Source organism: Kryptolebias marmoratus, linkage group LG2 (assembly GCF_001649575.2).
Source record: "Kryptolebias marmoratus isolate JLee-2015 linkage group LG2, ASM164957v2, whole genome shotgun sequence".
In the NCBI taxonomy this organism is placed as follows: domain Eukaryota; kingdom Metazoa; phylum Chordata; class Actinopteri; order Cyprinodontiformes; family Rivulidae; genus Kryptolebias; species Kryptolebias marmoratus.
Window position 1 is genome coordinate 9,920,246 of NC_051431.1, and position 18,437 is coordinate 9,938,682.

Below are 18,437 nucleotides of genomic sequence, written 5' to 3' on the forward strand. Positions count from 1 at the left end.
AAACATACAAAGATTTGCTTAAGATTTATGAGTATTATCAAGGTTAAAGGTGCATTGTTATTGTTATTATTAATATTATTATTATTATTATTATTTTAAGAATGTTTAGTTAAGTCAGCCTTTGAATTAAAAATGTGGCTTACTGATTTTTTTTTGTCCAAACTTGATTTTTGTTATGCTTTTATGCTTTCTTGCTTATTTGTTTTTAAAATAAAATTTTCAACACTTACCTGATTTATTCTGAGCAGCCCAACAACCCGGGAATTGCGTTTTTCTAGAACACTGATCTTTGCCATTGAGGAGATAAACAACAGCACAGAGCTGCTGCCAGGCATCAAACTTGGATATCAGATCTATGACTCGTGTGCTTCAGTGCCTGTTTCTGTGCATGTGGCATTTCAACTATCAAATGGCCAGGATCCTGTATTTGACAAAGACAGCAATTGTTCACATTCTGGTGTGGTGGTGGCTGCTGTTGGTGACTCTACATCCTCACTATCCATAAGCTTGTCACGGATCATTGGGTCCTTCAACATCCCTCTGGTAGGTAGCCTGAATTTTTTTTTTTTTAATTAAAAATATCAAATAAATGTTTACAAAGATGTATGTTTTTCGTTTAATAGGTTAGCCACTTTGCCACTTGTGCCTGCCTGTCAGATAAACAGCAGTACCCGACCTTTTTCAGAACAATTCCCAGTGATCAGTTCCAAGCTGATGCTCTGGCTAAGATGGTGAAACACTTTGGCTGGACTTGGATCGGTGCTGTCCGCTCAGACTCAGATTATGGGAATAATGGCATGGCAACCTTTCTTGATGCAGCACAGAGAGAGGGGATCTGTGTGGAGTACTCAGAATCTCTCTATAGGACAGACCCATCTACCAAAATTCAGAGAGTAGCTGATCTTATTCGCAGGTTTGTACATCACTGATTTTTATTAATTTTGTTTGTTTTATTGAAATAATATCTATCTACTGAACAAAGACTCCAAAAAAAATTTGCGTCACCCCCAACAAAATCGTAAATTTTTTTCTATGAAAAAAAAAATCCCGCCAAACTCTTATATTTTTATATTTGAGAGAAAATTAAACAAAACCATCAGTTTTCAACTTTTATTGGTTACAGAGCCTTACGGTTTTCAAAATTATTGGCTAAATAACAAAAATGTTTTCAAAACTTGGAAATAGTTAAAAAAAATTACATATCACTGTCTCTCTAGGTCAACATCAATGGTTGTTGTGGCATTTTTAGATGCTGCTGACATGAAGGTCCTCTTAGAGGAGCTGGTTCAGGAGCCTTCACCGCCTCGTCAGTGGATAGGAAGTGAAGGCTGGATAACTGATCCTCACCTGATGAGCTTCAGTTTCTGTGCCGGGGCCATCGGAGTTGCCATTCAAAAGTCTGTCATCCCAGGTCTGAGAGACTTTCTGCTGGATCTGTCTCCCACAGAAGTAGCTGCCTCCACACTTCTTACTGATTTCTGGGAGGAAGCATTTCACTGCTCATTAAACAAAAGTGAGTTTTTTTTCCCCACAAAAGGACTTTTTTTTTTGACTGAATAATAAGGTTGTGCAATTGGCAATTTGACAGGTCTGCAACTTTTTCTATAAATAACTCAAGAAAGAAAGCATAAACAATTACGCATTTCTTAAAGGATTATTGTGGGATTAGGTTGGGTTCTCATAAAACAATAATATCAAATAGTTAACTTGTATAGTCATTTTAGCAATATGCATCAACCACAGCTTTGTGTACATAAAAGAAAAGATTTTTGTGAAATCCGTTTTTGACAAAAAACTGACCCTGTGTCTCTTTAGATGCTGTTTCACATAAAACAATGTGTGATGGATCTGAAGACATAAAAACTCTCAAAAACCCGTACACTGAAACATCTCAGTTCAGGATTACTAACATGGTGTACAAGGCTGTTTATGCAATAGCTCATGCCATTCACAATGCTGTGTGTCAGGAAACAAATCTCACCACTCAATGTGACAAACACTTCAGATTGGAGTCTAAGCAGGTGAGTTCCAACAATAAGTAAATATGCAGTTTCTCATTGGTTTGTTTGTCATTATGTCTTGTAAATTATCAAAAGGAGTAATGTTATAGTCATTACTTTTTATTTTCCTTTATCTTTTTTTTAGATTTTATCTGAACTGAAAAAGGTCAACTTTTCACAAAATGGTTATCCTGTGTCATTTGATGCAAATGGGGATCCTGTGGCTTTTTATGAGCTGGTCAACTGGCAGAAGAGTGAGAGTGGAGTTATTGAGCTGGTAACAGTTGGATACTATGATGCATCACTGCCAAAAGGCCAGGAGTTTCACATCAACACTAACATAACCTGGGTGAAGGGTGGGCCACAAGTAAATAGTTCATTGGTAACGATTTTGCCAATCAAGATTTCATAAACTGTTGCATTGTAAAAAAAAGTGTCTATGTGACAGGTACCAGTGTCAGTGTGCTCTGAGAGTTGTCCTCCAGGAACTCGTAAAGTGTTGCAGAAAGGAAAACCCATCTGCTGCTACGACTGTATACCATGTCCTGAAGGAGAGATCAGTAATACAACAGGTATTATTAAATATTCCAACCCATTTTTTCAAAAATTAAAAATTATTAGTTACAAACATTTCTGATTTGCTATTCTTTCTCTGTTTAAGATTCTCCTGACTGCATCCCATGCCCCAGTGAATTTTGGTCAAATGCAAACAAGAATGTTTGTATGCTCAAACTTGTAGAGTTTCTTTCCTTTGATGAAGTCCTGGCAATCATCCTGGCTACATTCTCCGTTATTGGAGCCTGTCTGGCCATCATAACAGCAGTTATTTTCTTTCATCACAGAACAACTCCAATTGTCAGAGCAAACAACTCTGAGCTGAGCTTCCTGCTTCTCTTTTCTCTGACTCTCTGTTTTTTATGTTCATTAACATTCATTGGAGCTCCCTCTGAATGGTCCTGCATGCTGCGGCACACAGCGTTTGGTATTATCTTTGTTCTCTGTATCTCCTGTGTTCTTGGGAAAACTGTAGTGGTTTTAATGGCCTTTAAAGCTACACTTCCAGGTAGTAATGCCATGAAATGGTTTGGGCCTCCACAGCAAAGAATGACCGTTGTGTCTCTCACATTCATTCAAGTTTTAATTTGTACTGTTTGGTTGGTTCTCAGCCCTCCCTTTCCAATAAAAAATCTGACCACATACAAGGAGAAGATCATCCTGGAATGTGCATTAGGCTCTGCTGTTGGGTTCTGGGCTGTGCTCGGGTACATTGGCCTCTTGGCTGTTTTTTGTTTTGTGTTAGCTGTTCTAGCTCGAAAACTACCTGATAATTTTAATGAAGCCAAGATGATAACCTTCAGCATGCTGATATTCTGTGCAGTGTGGATCACCTTCATCCCAGCATATGTCAGCTCTCCTGGAAAATTTACTGTAGCTGTGGAGATATTTGCCATCCTGGCCTCCAGTTTTGGACTTATCTTGTGTATATTTGCTCCAAAGTGTTTAATCATATTATTTCAGCCAGAGAAGAACTCCAAGAAATATTTAATGAACAAAAATTAAAAATAAAGTTTGAAACATGGATAACAGCATAAATTTGACACAGTGCAACTACAATACATTTCAAACTTTTCACATTGTTACAGACATTGTCTAATTTAAATTTTTAATATAAGCAGATGATTAGAAGATTTTATTTTGATTATGTAACATTATATAATTACCTAAGTGTAATTCTATAATTTCATCTCCCATTTTATGTCTTTTTGAAAAGCAATGTATTAAAAAATGATAATAATAAAGAAATAAAATATTAAACAGTGCACACTTTTGGGGTCCTTCCTAATGTTTTTACCCTAACATTTTTTTGCAGTTGTAATTTAACTTATTAGACTGTCACTCACTTTCTATCATGAAAAATATAAACCTTGAAATTCAAGTCACGACACATTACATTTAGTGATCAGGCATAGCTGGTCCATTATGGTAGGTGGGGCACAACCCCAACTGAAAATATATTCCCCCAAAAAAGTAGCTCTTCTTTAAAAATAATGATAAACTTTTTAATATTTGACTTGGTGTGTATTATTTTGTTCCAAGTTTTTTCCAAATTTTGGATTATTTAAATCTTTTTGTTTTTTGTTTTTCCTATTTGCAGTTATGGTACAGGACAGGTCAGGACCTGCATTTCTCAGTAGATTTTCTATATCACTGTTTTGGAAGACATCAGTACTACATGCAGCCCCAACAGAGTATCACTGGGGCAGAAATAAGTGTGTGCTGTGAACACATTCTGCTGGCTTTATCTCACTTATACAGACACTACTAATGCTAGACCTCATGTGATCTTATCAAATACAGGAATGGAGTGCAGCATAACTTGCAGTGTTAAACAGTAAGGATTTTCTGTTTGAAATAATCTGTTTGCAAGATGAAAATTATAAGATAAATTATTAAATGAAATAGCTTGGAGCAGACAGACCATATATATATAATTATAGCTTGCCCTACTTTCTACTGGGGCGGTTTGGGTCCTCTGCCAGAGGCCTCAGAGCTTCAGGGTTGTGAACAGTATCTTAGCTGTTCCTTGGACTGCATTCATCTGGACATTCTTCAGGTTGTTCCTGGTTGGTTCCTTAAACCACTCTTCCAGTTTGGGGGTCACTGCACCAAGTGCTCCTATGACCCATAAAACCATTGAGGCCTTGACTTTCTAAGATGAAATTTAATTGTTAAGAGCATTGAATGTAAAAAGCAAACTTTTAAAATAAATCCTGTATTTCACATGGAGCCAAAGGAAAGAAGCTAAAATTTGATAAAAAGTATCTCTCCTAAATCATATCATAACTCTTACAGCATTTTGAATCAACTGAATAGGTTTTAGAGAATGTTTGGACATTGAGAAAAGAAAGAGTTACAATACTTCAGCCTGGAAGTGATAAATACATGGACCAGTTTTTCTGCATCATTCTGAGACAAGAGTGTTTTAATAATGATGCACAAGTAGAAGAAAGTGGTCCTGTTAACATTTTTTAACATTGGACTTTAATAACATGTCAATAACCTCACTATAGTTCTTTACACTTGTAATAGAACTTTAAAACCCCTGTCTAAGATCCCATGTAAAGAGAGAAAAATACACACACCAAACATAAACAAGAAAAACAGGCTAAAGTCAGATTCTCTGAGGTCATTTGAAAGGATGAAAAACAAGAAGAGAAATATACAGTATAATTATGACCATATAACATCATTAAGAACAGTAGTAACAATCACTAGGTGAAAGCATCTTGTTTCAGATCACCTGATTTATATTAGAGGAGGTACATAAACCAGTCAAAGCACTGACAAAAACAAATTGAAACAGCTAAAAAAAATGAAGATTAGTTTTGTCTGTAGCGGTCTGTTGAATCTCATGTCAGTGGCTGTCTTGGGTGGTTCTCTGGGTGGTCTGAGACAAAGGATTGAACCTAAGCAGGCTCTGACTGGTCCTGGTGTCAATATTGAGCCTTCACTGCTGAAATGCACCCAGCAGAGTGCACCTCGTTTATCAGCATTCTCAATGGATGGGGACTTTGTTATTGGAAGTGTTTTCTCCTTACACTACGAACTACACACAGTGATTTATAACTATACCACCAAGCCTAAACCTTCAATGTGCACAGGGAGGTAAGTAAGAGGGTGATACAGTGAAAAATATGTTGGAAGTGTGTGATTTGTTGCAAAGTTTGTAGATTTGTAGAAAGGACATTTTTTATGTTTTTCACTTATTGCTGGATTTTTCCCAGTTTCCCAAATTATTTTACAAGACACCTACAGATTTAATTAAAATCTAGAAAATATAAATGTTTTAAGAGTTTATGATAAAAGAAAATATTTTAATCTAAATCTGTAATGTCCTTTATATACACACATGCGCACACATGCAACACCCACACACATGCATACAGTTTATATTTAAATATAAACGTATATAATTTTTTTTCTGCCAATAGATAAATGACCTCCTGATTTTTAGATTTTGTTTAAAGATTAGAAACATCAATGTATCTCATGACTAAACTGAATATTTTCTTTATTTTCATGTGACTTTTTTTTCTTTATGTAAACACTAGCACTCACACAACTGATTCTTTTCAGCTTAATAGCCAGGGAACTACGTTTTTCTCGTACAGTGACGTTTGCTATAGAGGAAATAAATAACAGCACAGAGCTGCTACCAGGCATCAAACTTGGATATGAGATCTATGATACATGTGCTTCAGTGCCTGTAGCTGTACAAGTGGCATTTCAACTGTTAAATGGCCAGGAGCCTGTATTTTACAAAGGCAGTAATTGTTCCCAGTCTGGTGTGGTGATGGCTGTTGTTGGAGATTCTGGATCCACCCTATCCATCAGCATTTCCCGCATCATTGGGTCTTTTAACATCCCTCTGGTAAGAATTATAGATTTCTTCCAATATGAAATTCTAAAATGTGCCTGCAAATATTACTGTTACAGATTTGTGTTCTTTATTTCTTTGTCAATTTTTTTATCAGGTGAGCCACTTTGCCACTTGTGCCTGCCTGTCAGAAAAGCAGCAGTTTCCAACTTTTTTTAGAACAATTCCCAGTGATCAATTTCAAGCTGACACACTGGCCAAAATGGTGAAACACTTTGGTTGGACTTGGATTGGCGCTGTGCACTCAGACTCAGATTATGGAAATTATGGCATGGCTTCTTTTCTTGGTGCAGCTCAGAAAGAGGGGATTTGTGTGGATTACTCTGAATCATTTTCTCAGACCGACCCACGTAGCAAGATCCAGAGAATAGCTGATATTATCCGCAGGTTTTTACATGACTAATTTTGCTTATTACTTCATAAACCTAAGAGGTTTAGTCTCAAAGAATAATGAATTGTTGTAGACAAAAATCTAAACTATATATGCGGCACTATACAGTATATATATATATATATATATATATATATATACTCCTAGGTTAAATTAAATGTGAAGTATTTGATACTATTTAGAATGAGCCAGCACTTCTCATTGTCTCTTCAGGTCAACAGCAGTGGTTGTTGTATTATTCATAGACTCTGCAGATATGAGGATCCTGTTAGAGGAGCTGGCTCTGGACCCTCCACCACCTCGTCAGTGGATAGGAAGTGAGGGCTGGATAACTGATCCAAACCTTTTGAGATTCGATTTCTGTGCAGGGACCATTGGAGTTGCCATTCAACAATCTGTTATCCCAGGTCTCAGAGATTTCCTGCTGGATCTCTCTCCCACTGAAGTAGCTGCCTCCTCAGTGCTTACTGAGTTCTGGGAGGAGGCATTCAACTGCACACAGACAGAAAGTAAGAATATTTTTAGGATTTTTATTTATTTATTTGTTTTTTTCCTGCACCAATTAGGCATTTCTTGAATTGTTGTTTTCTTGTGATTCTGTACAATCAGGGATTTTCCTGCCTTATTTCCCTTTTATTAGCAAAAGACTAAAGACAGTTTGGACTTTTGTAACTGCTTTTAAGGTTACTGCTCTTTGTTTTGAACATGGTTTGGTTGCTTACTTATAAATGCTGAATACCAGGTCTTTACAAAAAAAGAGGTTTTTAGGTTTTTAGTCACATTGAGATCTTAAATAAATACATAAATAAATAGATACAAAAAACAATAAATTATTTAAAAATATTTACTAAATCTACAATATATATTTTTCTTTTTTTTTCAAAGATATGTGTAAACCTACAGCCATGTGTACTTAAAAATTATAGTTGTGTAGTTTATCTTTGACAGATAAATAAATATTTTACATCTGTCTTTATGTGTATTTAGGTGCTGATCAGTACAAGAAAGTGTGTGATGGAACTGAAGACTTAAAAACCCTCAAAAACCCATACACTGAAACATCTCAGTTAAGAATGACTAACATGGTTTACAAAGCTGTTTATGCCATAGCTCATGCTATTCACAATGCAGTGTGTCATGAAACAAATTTCACCACTCAGTGTGACAAGAACATTAGGCTTGATTCCGAACAGGTCAGTCAACAGAAAACATAAATCTCATATATTTTATTAGCAACGGTTGTCTTTCAACACTGTATTGTTTACTTTTAGGTTTTATCTGAACTAAAAAAAGTCAACTTTTCACAAAATGGTTATCCTGTGTCATTTGATGCTAACGGTGATCCTGTAGCTTTTTATGAGCTGGTCAATTGGCAGAAGGGTGAGAGTGGAGTTATTGAGCTGATAACAGTTGGATACTATGATGCATCACTGCCAAAAGGACAGGAGTTGCATATCAACAGAAAAATAACCTGGGTGGACGATCGCACACAGGTTTGAAACTAATGTTGACAGTTTTGCCTATAAGCATTTCATTAACTGTTACAAAGCCCCTGCTTACAAAAGAAAACCATTCAATCCACCCAAACACAAAACAAAAGTTCTAAAACTACTGTTTGGGTCTTTATGTTATAGGTACCAGTTTCAGTGTGCTCTGAGAGTTGTCCTTTAGGAACGCGTAAAGTATTACAGAAAGGAAAACCCATCTGTTGCTATGACTGTATACCATGTCCTGAAGGAGAGATCAGTAATACAACAGGTAAAATCAAATATTCTGTTCTGTAACTCCATATGACCTGCATGTAATTGTTAAATTCAGTTTATCAGTCAGGGTTTGAGCTATGCTCCTTGTCAGTAGTCATGGGCTGAATGCTTGAATGCTCGTCCTAATAGTGCATGTCTCCATTGTGATGATTCTGTGTTTGAACAAACATGTTGATTTCCCTTTTAGATTCTCCTGATTGCTTCCCATGTTCCAGTGAATTCTGGCCTAATGCAGAAAGAAATGCTTGTTTCTCCAAACCTGTTGAGTTTCTTTCCTTTGATGAAGTCCTGGCAATCATCCTGGCTGCATTCTCTGTTATTGGAGCCTGTCTGTCCATCATAACAGCAGTTATTTTCTTTCATCACAGAGCAACTCCAATTGTCAGAGCCAACAACTCTGAGCTTAGCTTTCTGCTGCTCTTCTCTCTGACTCTCTGTTTCTTGTGTTCATTAACGTTCATCGGAGCTCCCTCTGAATGGTCCTGCATGCTGCGGCACACAGCGTTTGGTATCACCTTTGTTCTCTGTATCTCCTGTGTTCTTGGAAAAACTGTAGTGGTACTATTGGCCTTTAAAGCTACACTTCCAGGTAGTAATGTCATGAAATGGTTTGGGCCTCCACAACAACGAATTACTGTTGTTTTGCTCACATTTATTCAAGTTTTAATTTGTACTGTTTGGTTGGTTCTCAGCCCTCCTTTTCCAATGAAAAATCTGACCACATACAAGGAGAAGATCATCCTGGAATGTGCATTAGGCTCTGCTGTTGGGTTCTGGGCTGTGCTCGGGTACATTGGCCTGCTGGCTGTTTTTTGCTTTGTGTTAGCTGTTCTAGCTCGGAAACTACCTGATAATTTTAATGAGGCCAAGCTGATAACCTTCAGCATGCTGATATTCTGTGCAGTGTGGATCACCTTCATCCCAGCATATGTCAGCTCTCCTGGAAAATTTACTGTGGCTGTGGAGATATTTGCCATTCTGGCCTCCAGTTTTGGACTGATTCTGTGTATATTTGCTCCAAAGTGTTTTATCATATTATTTCAGCCAGAGAAGAACTCCAAGAAGTATTTAATGAATAAAAATTAAAAATAAAGTTTGAAACTCAGATAACAGTATAAATTTGAGACAGTGCAACTAAACTACATTTCAAACTTTTGACATTGTTACAGACATTGTCTAATTTAAATGTTTAACATAAGCTGATCATTAGAAGTTTTTTTTTTTGATTATGTACATGTTCCACTTTAGTGTAATTACATGTCATCTTATTTTTGCATGTATCTTTTTGATAAGTAATGATTTTTTAAAACAAAAATAAATAATTAAAATGTTAAGAACAATTTAAATCATGAACACTTTTGGGATCCTTCATGTTTTTACCCTAACACTCTTTTGAAAGACATCAGTACTACAGACAGCCCCAACAGAGCCTCACTGGGGCAAAAATATACTATATTGCCAATAGCATTTGCTCACCCATCCAAATGATCAGAATCAGGTGTTCCAATCACTGCCATGGCCACAGGTGTATAAAATGAAGCACCTAGGCATGCACACTGTTTTTACAAACATTTGTGAAAGAATGGGTCGCTCTCAGGAGCTCAGTGAATTACAGTGTGGAACTATAATGGATGCCACCTGTGCAACATATCCAGTGGTGAAATTTCCTCCTTCTTGAATATTCCACAGTCAACTGTCAGATGTATTTTAAGAAAATGGAAGTGTCTGGGACAGACAGCAACTCAGCCACAAAGTGGTAGGCCACATAAACTGACGGAGCGGGGTCAGCGAATGCTGAAGCACATAGTGCGAAGAGGTCACCAACTTTCTGCAGAGTCAATCACTACAGACCTCCAAACTTCATGTGGCCTTCAGATTAACTCAAGAACAGTGCGCAGAGAGTTTAATGGAATGGGTTTCCATGGTCGAGCAGCTGTATCTAAGCCATACTTCACCAAGTGCAAAGCAGTGGTGTAAAGCACACTGCCACTGGACTCTACAGCAGTGGAGGCGTGTTCTCTGGAGTGACGAATTGCGCCTCTCCATCTGGTAATCTGATGGACGAGTCTGGGTTTGGCAGTTGCCAGGGAAACAGTACTTGTCTGACTGCATTATGCCAAGTGTAAAGTTTGGTGTAAAGGGGTTTATGGTGTGAACATGGTGTCGAACAGTTTGCCAGAACCTTCTGAAGGCCAACTGAAAGTTCTTTTCCATGGCTTTTCCGAAAACCTCCCATGCTCAAGATTTTGCATCTGCAACCACACTAGCCACTTGTCAGTTGCTTCAGGAGTCCTCAAGGGCAGCCAAGCTCTAAGGGAATCCTTCTTCAGCTTGATGGCCTCCATTGCCACTAATGTCCACCAGCAGGTTCTCCTGTTGCGGCAGCAACAGGAACCACTGACCTTCAGATCCTGGGACCCACATCTGCAACAGAGGCCCTGAACATGGCCCACTGGGATTTCATGTCCCTGACCTCCCCTGGGACATGTTAAAAACTTTCCCAGAAATGTGAGTTGATGATGCCAGGGACAGGGGGCTCCGCAAGGTATTTCCAGTTCATCCTCACTATTTGTTTGGGTTTGCCAGGTTTGTCCAGCGATCTCCCCTGCTACTGAATCCAACTCACTGCCAGGTGATGATCAGTTGAGAGTTCTGCACCTCTCTTTACCCAAGTAACAAAAACAGGGCTGCAGGTCTGATAGATTACAAAATTTATCATTAATTTTTGGCCTAAAGTGGCCTGGTTCCAAGTACATTTATGAACCAACATATGCTTGAACATGGTGTTCATTATGGACATCTCATGCCTAGCACAGAAGTCCAATAACAGAACACCTCTCTGGTTTAGATCAGGATGGTCATTCCTTCCAATCACCCCCTTCCAGATAACTCTGTCATTGCCCACATGGGCATTGAAGACACTTAGAAAAACAACTGAATCTCCAAACAGCACCCCTTCTAGGACACGGTCCAGAGACTCCAAGAAGGCCAAGTAATCTGAACTGATGTTTGGTGCATAAGCACAAACATTCCTCTTACAGCTCTGAAGTGCAGAGAGGTGACCTTCTCGTTCACCAGGGAATACCCCAACACCGAGGGGCTCAGACGGGGGCTTATGAGTATTCCCACACTTGCCAAAAGCCTCTTTCCCTGGGCAACTACAAAGTAGATAAAGAGTCCAGCCCCCTCTTCAGAAGTTAGGTTCCAAAGCCCAACGGCATCCTGCTTCTTTTTCGGGTTTGGCCCGGCCGAGCCTCAGGAGCCAAGGTACCCACACCAGGCACTCTTCGACAAGCTCCCCCTCCAGGCCTGGCTCCAGGTGGGTGTCCCAGTTTCCCTTTTCCAGGCGAGGTACTCTGATGTTTGTCCATTGAAGTTTTAGAATCACTTTTATTCCAACCCCTCAACTGAAGCCAGTTTGCCATGAGAAACCCTACCAGGGGTTAATACCCCTGGTAGGGTGATATCTAATGTTTAAAATAACCTGGTGATTATACACCAAGAAAGATGACACATCATGTCAGCTGAACAAAAACGATAAAAACATAGGATAGGAACAAATAAAACCAAAGAGCAGGGTTGACAGACTGCGAACCGCATACGCCATCTTGTCTTCACTACTATATAAAATATGATATATAGAATATTAATGCATTTAGAGTTTCTACTAAAATAAAATGATCTGAATCTATAAATATATATAGTTAGAAAAAAAACTTTTATTTGTTTCACATTGGCAATTCCATTTCAAGCTGTCGTATCTTAGCTGTCCCTAGGACTGCACTGTTTTGGACAGAGATCTCTGATGTTGTTACTGGTTGGTTCCTTAGAGCCATTACTCTAGTTTGGGTGTCACAGAATCAAGTGCTCCTATGACAGCTGACACCACTGAGGCCTTGACTCTCTTTTGTATAAGATGGAGCATTGTTGTTAAGAGCTTTGTAGGAAAAAAGCAAACTTTTAAAATCAGTCCTGTATTTCACATGGAGCCAGAGGAAAGAAGCTAAAATTTGATAAAAAAATATCTCTCCTAAATTGTATAATAACTCTTACAGCAGCATTTTGAATCAACTGAATAAGTTTTAGAGAATTTTTGGACTTCGAGACAAGAAAGAGTTACAATACTTCAAGAGTGTTTTAGTAATGATGCACAGATAGAAGAAAGTGGTCCTGCTAACATTTTTAATATTGGACTTAAAAAACACGTCCTGGTCAGTAACCTCACTAAGGTTCTTTACACTTGTAATAGAACTATAAAACCCCTGCTTAAAATCCCATGTAAAGAAAGAAAAACACAAAAAAACAAACAAAGAAGAAAAAAAGGCTAATCTCAAATTCTCTGAGTTCGTTTGAAAGGATAAAAAACGAGAAGAGAAATATTCAGTGTAAATATTGACCATATAGCATCATTAAGAACAGTAGTAACAATCACGAGGTGAAAGCATCTTGTTTCAGATCACCTGATTTATATTAGAGGAGGTACATAAACCAGTCAAAGCACTGACAAAAACAAATTGAAACAGCTAAAAAAAATGAAGATTAGTTTTGTCTGTAGCGGTCTGTTGAATCTCATGTCAGTGGCTGTCTTGGGTGGTTCTCTGGGTGGTCTGAGACAAAGGATTGAACCTAAGCAGGCTCTGACTGGTCCTGGTGTCAATATTGAGCCTTCACTGCTGAAATGCACCCAGCAGAGTGCACCTCGTTTATCAGCATTCTCAATGGATGGGGACTTTGTTATTGGAAGTGTTTTCTCCTTACACTACGAACTACACACAGTGATTTATAACTATACCACCAAGCCTAAACCTTCAATGTGCACAGGGAGGTAAGTAAGAGGGTGATACAGTGAAAAATATGTTGGAAGTGTGTGATTTGTTGCAAAGTTTGTAGATTTGTAGAAAGGACATTTTTTATGTTTTTCACTTATTGCTGGATTTTTCCCAGTTTCCCAAATTATTTTACAAGACACCTACAGATTTAATTAAAATCTAGAAAATATAAATGTTTTAAGAGTTTATGATAAAAGAAAATATTTTAATCTAAATCTGTAATGTCCTTTATATACACACATGCGCACACATGCAACACCCACACACATGCATACAGTTTATATTTAAATATAAACGTATATAATTTTTTTTCTGCCAATAGATAAATGACCTCCTGATTTTTAGATTTTGTTTAAAGATTAGAAACATCAATGTATCTCATGACTAAACTGAATATTTTCTTTATTTTCATGTGACTTTTTTTTCTTTATGTAAACACTAGCACTCACACAACTGATTCTTTTCAGCTTAATAGCCAGGGAACTACGTTTTTCTCGTACAGTGACGTTTGCTATAGAGGAAATAAATAACAGCACAGAGCTGCTACCAGGCATCAAACTTGGATATGAGATCTATGATACATGTGCTTCAGTGCCTGTAGCTGTACAAGTGGCATTTCAACTGTTAAATGGCCAGGAGCCTGTATTTTACAAAGGCAGTAATTGTTCCCAGTCTGGTGTGGTGATGGCTGTTGTTGGAGATTCTGGATCCACCCTATCCATCAGCATTTCCCGCATCATTGGGTCTTTTAACATCCCTCTGGTAAGAATTATAGATTTCTTCCAATATGAAATTCTAAAATGTGCCTGCAAATATTACTGTTACAGATTTGTGTTCTTTATTTCTTTGTCAATTTTTTTATCAGGTGAGCCACTTTGCCACTTGTGCCTGCCTGTCAGAAAAGCAGCAGTTTCCAACTTTTTTTAGAACAATTCCCAGTGATCAATTTCAAGCTGACACACTGGCCAAAATGGTGAAACACTTTGGTTGGACTTGGATTGGCGCTGTGCACTCAGACTCAGATTATGGAAATTATGGCATGGCTTCTTTTCTTGGTGCAGCTCAGAAAGAGGGGATTTGTGTGGATTACTCTGAATCATTTTCTCAGACCGACCCACGTAGCAAGATCCAGAGAATAGCTGATATTATCCGCAGGTTTTTACATGACTAATTTTGCTTATTACTTCATAAACCTAAGAGGTTTAGTCTCAAAGAATAATGAATTGTTGTAGACAAAAATCTAAACTATATATGCGGCACTATACAGTATATATATATATATATATATATATATATACTCCTAGGTTAAATTAAATGTGAAGTATTTGATACTATTTAGAATGAGCCAGCACTTCTCATTGTCTCTTCAGGTCAACAGCAGTGGTTGTTGTATTATTCATAGACTCTGCAGATATGAGGATCCTGTTAGAGGAGCTGGCTCTGGACCCTCCACCACCTCGTCAGTGGATAGGAAGTGAGGGCTGGATAACTGACCCAAACTTTTTGAGATTTGGTTTCTGTGCAGGGACCATTGGAGTTGCCATTCAACAATCTGTTATCCCAGGTCTCAGAGATTTCCTGCTGGATCTCTCTCCCACTGAAGTAGCTGCCTCCTCAGTGCTTACTGAGTTCTGGGAGGAGGCATTCAACTGCACACAGACAGAAAGTGAGAATATTTGTATCCTTTCTATTTATTTACTTGTTTTATTTCCTGCACCAATTAGGCATTTCTTGAATTGTTGTTTTCTTGTGATTCTGTACAATCAGGAATTGTCCTGCCTTATTTCCCTTTTATTAGCAAAAGACTAAAGACAGTTTGGACTTTTGTAACTGCTTTTAAGGTTGCTGCTCTTTGTTTTAAACTTGTTTTGGTTGCTTATTTATAAATGCTGAATACCAGGTCTTTACAAAAAAAGAGGTTTTTAGGTTTTTAGTCACATTGAGATCTTAAATAAATACATAAATAAATAGATACAAAAAACAATAAATTATTTAAAAATATTTACTAAATCTACAATATATATTTTTCTTTTTTTTTCAAAGATATGTGTAAACCTACAGCCATGTGTACTTAAAAATTATAGTTGTGTAGTTTATCTTTGACAGATAAATAAATATTTTACATCTGTCTTTATGTGTATTTAGGTGCTGATCAGTACAAGAAAGTGTGTGATGGAACTGAAGACTTAAAAACCCTCAAAAACCCATACACTGAAACATCTCAGTTAAGAATGACTAACATGGTTTACAAAGCTGTTTATGCCATAGCTCATGCTATTCACAATGCAGTGTGTCATGAAACAAATTTCACCACTCAGTGTGACAAGAACACTAGGCTTGATTCCAAACAGGTCTGTCCAAAGAAAATATGAATCACATATATATATATTTTTAGACATGTTTCTTTTTTTTCAAAACTGTTTTTTCCCTTTCAGGTTTTATCTGAACTAAAAAATGTGAACTTTTCACAAAATGGTTATCATGTGTCATTTGATGCTAATGGGGATCCTGTGGCTTTTTATGAGCTGGTCAATTGGCAGAAGGGTGAGAGTGGAGTTATTGAGCTGGTAACAGTAGGATACTATGATGCATCACTGCCAAAAGGACAGGAGTTTCATATCAACAGAAAAATAACCTGGGTGGACGATCACACACAGGTTTGAAACTAATGTTGACAGTTTTGCCTACAAACGTTTGATGAACTGTTACAAAGCACCTGCTTACAGACACAAATCAAAAATCCTACAACTAGAGTTTGGGTCTTTGTGTTTTAGGTACCAGTGTCATTTTGCTCTAAGAGTTGTCCTTTAGGAACTCATAAAGTGTTGCAGAAAGGAAAACCCATCTGTTGCTATGACTGTATACCATGTCCTGAAGGAGAGATCAGTAATACAACAGGTAACATCAGAGCTTTTCCTATGAATTAACATGGCTAAAAGAACAAAAACATAAACACAACAGTTGTCTTTGCTCCCATTTTTAATGAGCTGAACTTAGTGATCTAAGACTTTTTCTATGTACATAATGGGCCTTTTCCTTTTTGTTCAAATTTGTGTAAATCTGTGTTAGTGAGGACATGTCCTTTGCCGAGATAATCCATCCACCTCACAGGTGTGTCATATCAAGATGCTGATTAGACAGCATGATTATTGTACAGGTGTGTCTCAGGCAATTGGCATGCTGACTGCATAAATGTCCACCAGATAAGTTGACCGTGAACATTTGAGAGAAAAAGACCTATTGTGTACTTAGAAAGTCTTAGATCTTAAAATGTATTTCATGAAAAACGGTAGCAAAAACATACATGTTGCATTATATTTTTGTTCAGTAAATTTAGACTGTATATAATTGGTACATTCATGTTTCTCAGTCAAGGTTTGGCTAGAGTCATTATCTTTAGTCATGGGCTGAATTCTTTAGCATTCTCCACTGTTGTTGTAACACTTTGGGGGAGGTGCTTTTCCATTTCAACATGATTGTACTCCAGTGCACAAAGCAAGGAATCAAGGCATGGTTTGATAAGATAAGTTGAAGAACTTGACTGTCCTGCACAAAAAACTGGCCTCAATCCCATTCAGTACTTTTGGGATGAACAAGAATGGAAACTGTGGGGCAGATTTTCCAAGATCAGTACCTGACCTCAGACATGCTCTACAGAATGGATAGGCATAAATTCCCATACAAGCCCCCAAGAAAAATATGTGGAAATCCTAGTACAAGATGTTATTGTTGCAACAGGGGTACCAACACCATACAGTCCCTGTTGGTTTGAATGTCACGTGGAGCCAAAAACTGGCCCTATTATTAAATGGTTTTATTGTGATATTTATAAGTGCCAACAGACATTTTGATTTTTCTTTTAGATTCTCCAGATTGCTTCTCCTGTCCCAGTGAATTCTGGCCTAATGCAGAAAGAGATACTTGTTCCTCCAAACTTGTAGAGTATCTTTCTTTTGATGAAGTCCTGTCAATCATCCTGGCTACATTCTCTGTTATTGGGGCTTGTCTGGCCATTTTAACAGCAGCGTTTTTCTTTCATCACAGAGCAACTCCAATTGTCAGAGCCAACAACTCTGAGCTGAGCTTCCTGCTACTCTTCTCTCTGGCTCTGTGTTTTTTATGTTCATTAACCTTCATCGGAGCGCCCTCTGAGTGGTCCTGCATGCTGCGGCACACAGCTTTTGGTATCACCTTTGTTCTTTGTATCTCCTGTGTTCTTGGGAAAACTGTAGTGGTTTTAATGGCCTTTAAAGCTACACTTCCAGGTAGTAATGTCATGAAATGGTTTGGGCCTCCACAGCAAAGGATGACTGTTGTGTATCTGACATTTATTCAAGTTTTAATTTGTACTCTTTGGTTGGTTCTCAGCCCTCCCTTTCCAATGAAAAATCTGACCACATACAAGGAGAAGATCATCCTGGAATGTGCATTAGGCTCTGCTGTTGGGTTCTGGGCTGTGCTCGGGTACATTGGCCTGCTGGCTGTTTTTTGTTTTGTGTTAGCTGTTCTAGCTCGGAAACTACCTGATAATTTTAATGAGGCCAAGCTGATAACCTTCAGCATGCTGATATTCTGTGCAGTGTGGATCACCTTCATCCCAGCATATGTCAGCTCTCCTGGAAAATTTACTGTGGCTGTGGAGATATTTGCCATTCTGGCCTCCAGTTTTGGACTGATTCTGTGTATATTTGCTCCAAAGTGTTTTATCATACTGTTTCAGCCAGAGAAGAACTCAAAGAAATATTTGATGAACAAAATTTAATTGTAAGTTATCAGCAATTTAAAAATAAGATCACTATGACCTGATAGCAATAACAAAATGCAGTTTCTCATAAATTTAACATTTCTTCAGAAACTCTAGTCCTGATTTTTTATTAGAATCAAATATGTGGGTCCCATACTACTACATACTGTCCATTTTTCATTCTATGTAAGTTTGTTTATGCCATTTTTTTCAGTTTTGATTTCTTGTTTTATACATATTTGCTAATGTGAACAAAATAATTTCTATAAAAA

General features: G+C 37.7%; 1 protein-coding gene across 1 annotated transcript; it reads left to right on the forward strand.

Moving 5' to 3' along the window:
• Nucleotides 1–678: 678 nt before the first annotated feature.
• Nucleotides 679–18,281, forward strand: LOC108240855. The gene is made up of 19 exons (XM_017424652.2): nt 679–913; nt 1,218–1,513; nt 1,816–2,021; nt 2,146–2,367; nt 2,449–2,572; nt 2,662–3,555; nt 5,420–5,666; nt 6,138–6,432; nt 6,536–6,825; nt 7,043–7,146; nt 7,198–7,338; nt 13,171–13,417; nt 13,889–14,183; nt 14,287–14,576; nt 14,792–15,087; nt 15,567–15,772; nt 15,857–16,078; nt 16,196–16,319; nt 17,285–18,281. The coding sequence occupies exons 1-19, from the start codon at nt 729–731 to the stop codon at nt 18,181–18,183; spliced, it is 5,583 nt and encodes a 1,860-aa protein (XP_017280141.2). The 5' UTR covers nt 679–728; the 3' UTR covers nt 18,184–18,281.
• The last annotated feature ends 156 nt before the right edge of the window (nt 18,282–18,437 follow it).

What these genes read in the sequence shown, in the direction of transcription:
- LOC108240855 (XM_017424652.2), top strand. Translation starts at nt 729, where the DNA reads ATGGTGAAACACTTTGGCTGGACTTGGATCGGTGCTGTCCGCTCAGAC. An exon ending in TCACTGCTCATTAAACAAAA is followed by an intron (nt 1,514 to 1,815) that starts GTGAGTTTTTTT and finishes GTGTCTCTTTAG; the next exon opens with ATGCTGTTTCACATAAAACA. An exon ending in GAAATATTTAATGAACAAAA is followed by an intron (nt 3,556 to 5,419) that starts ATTAAAAATAAA and finishes ATCTCATGTCAG; the next exon opens with TGGCTGTCTTGGGTGGTTCT.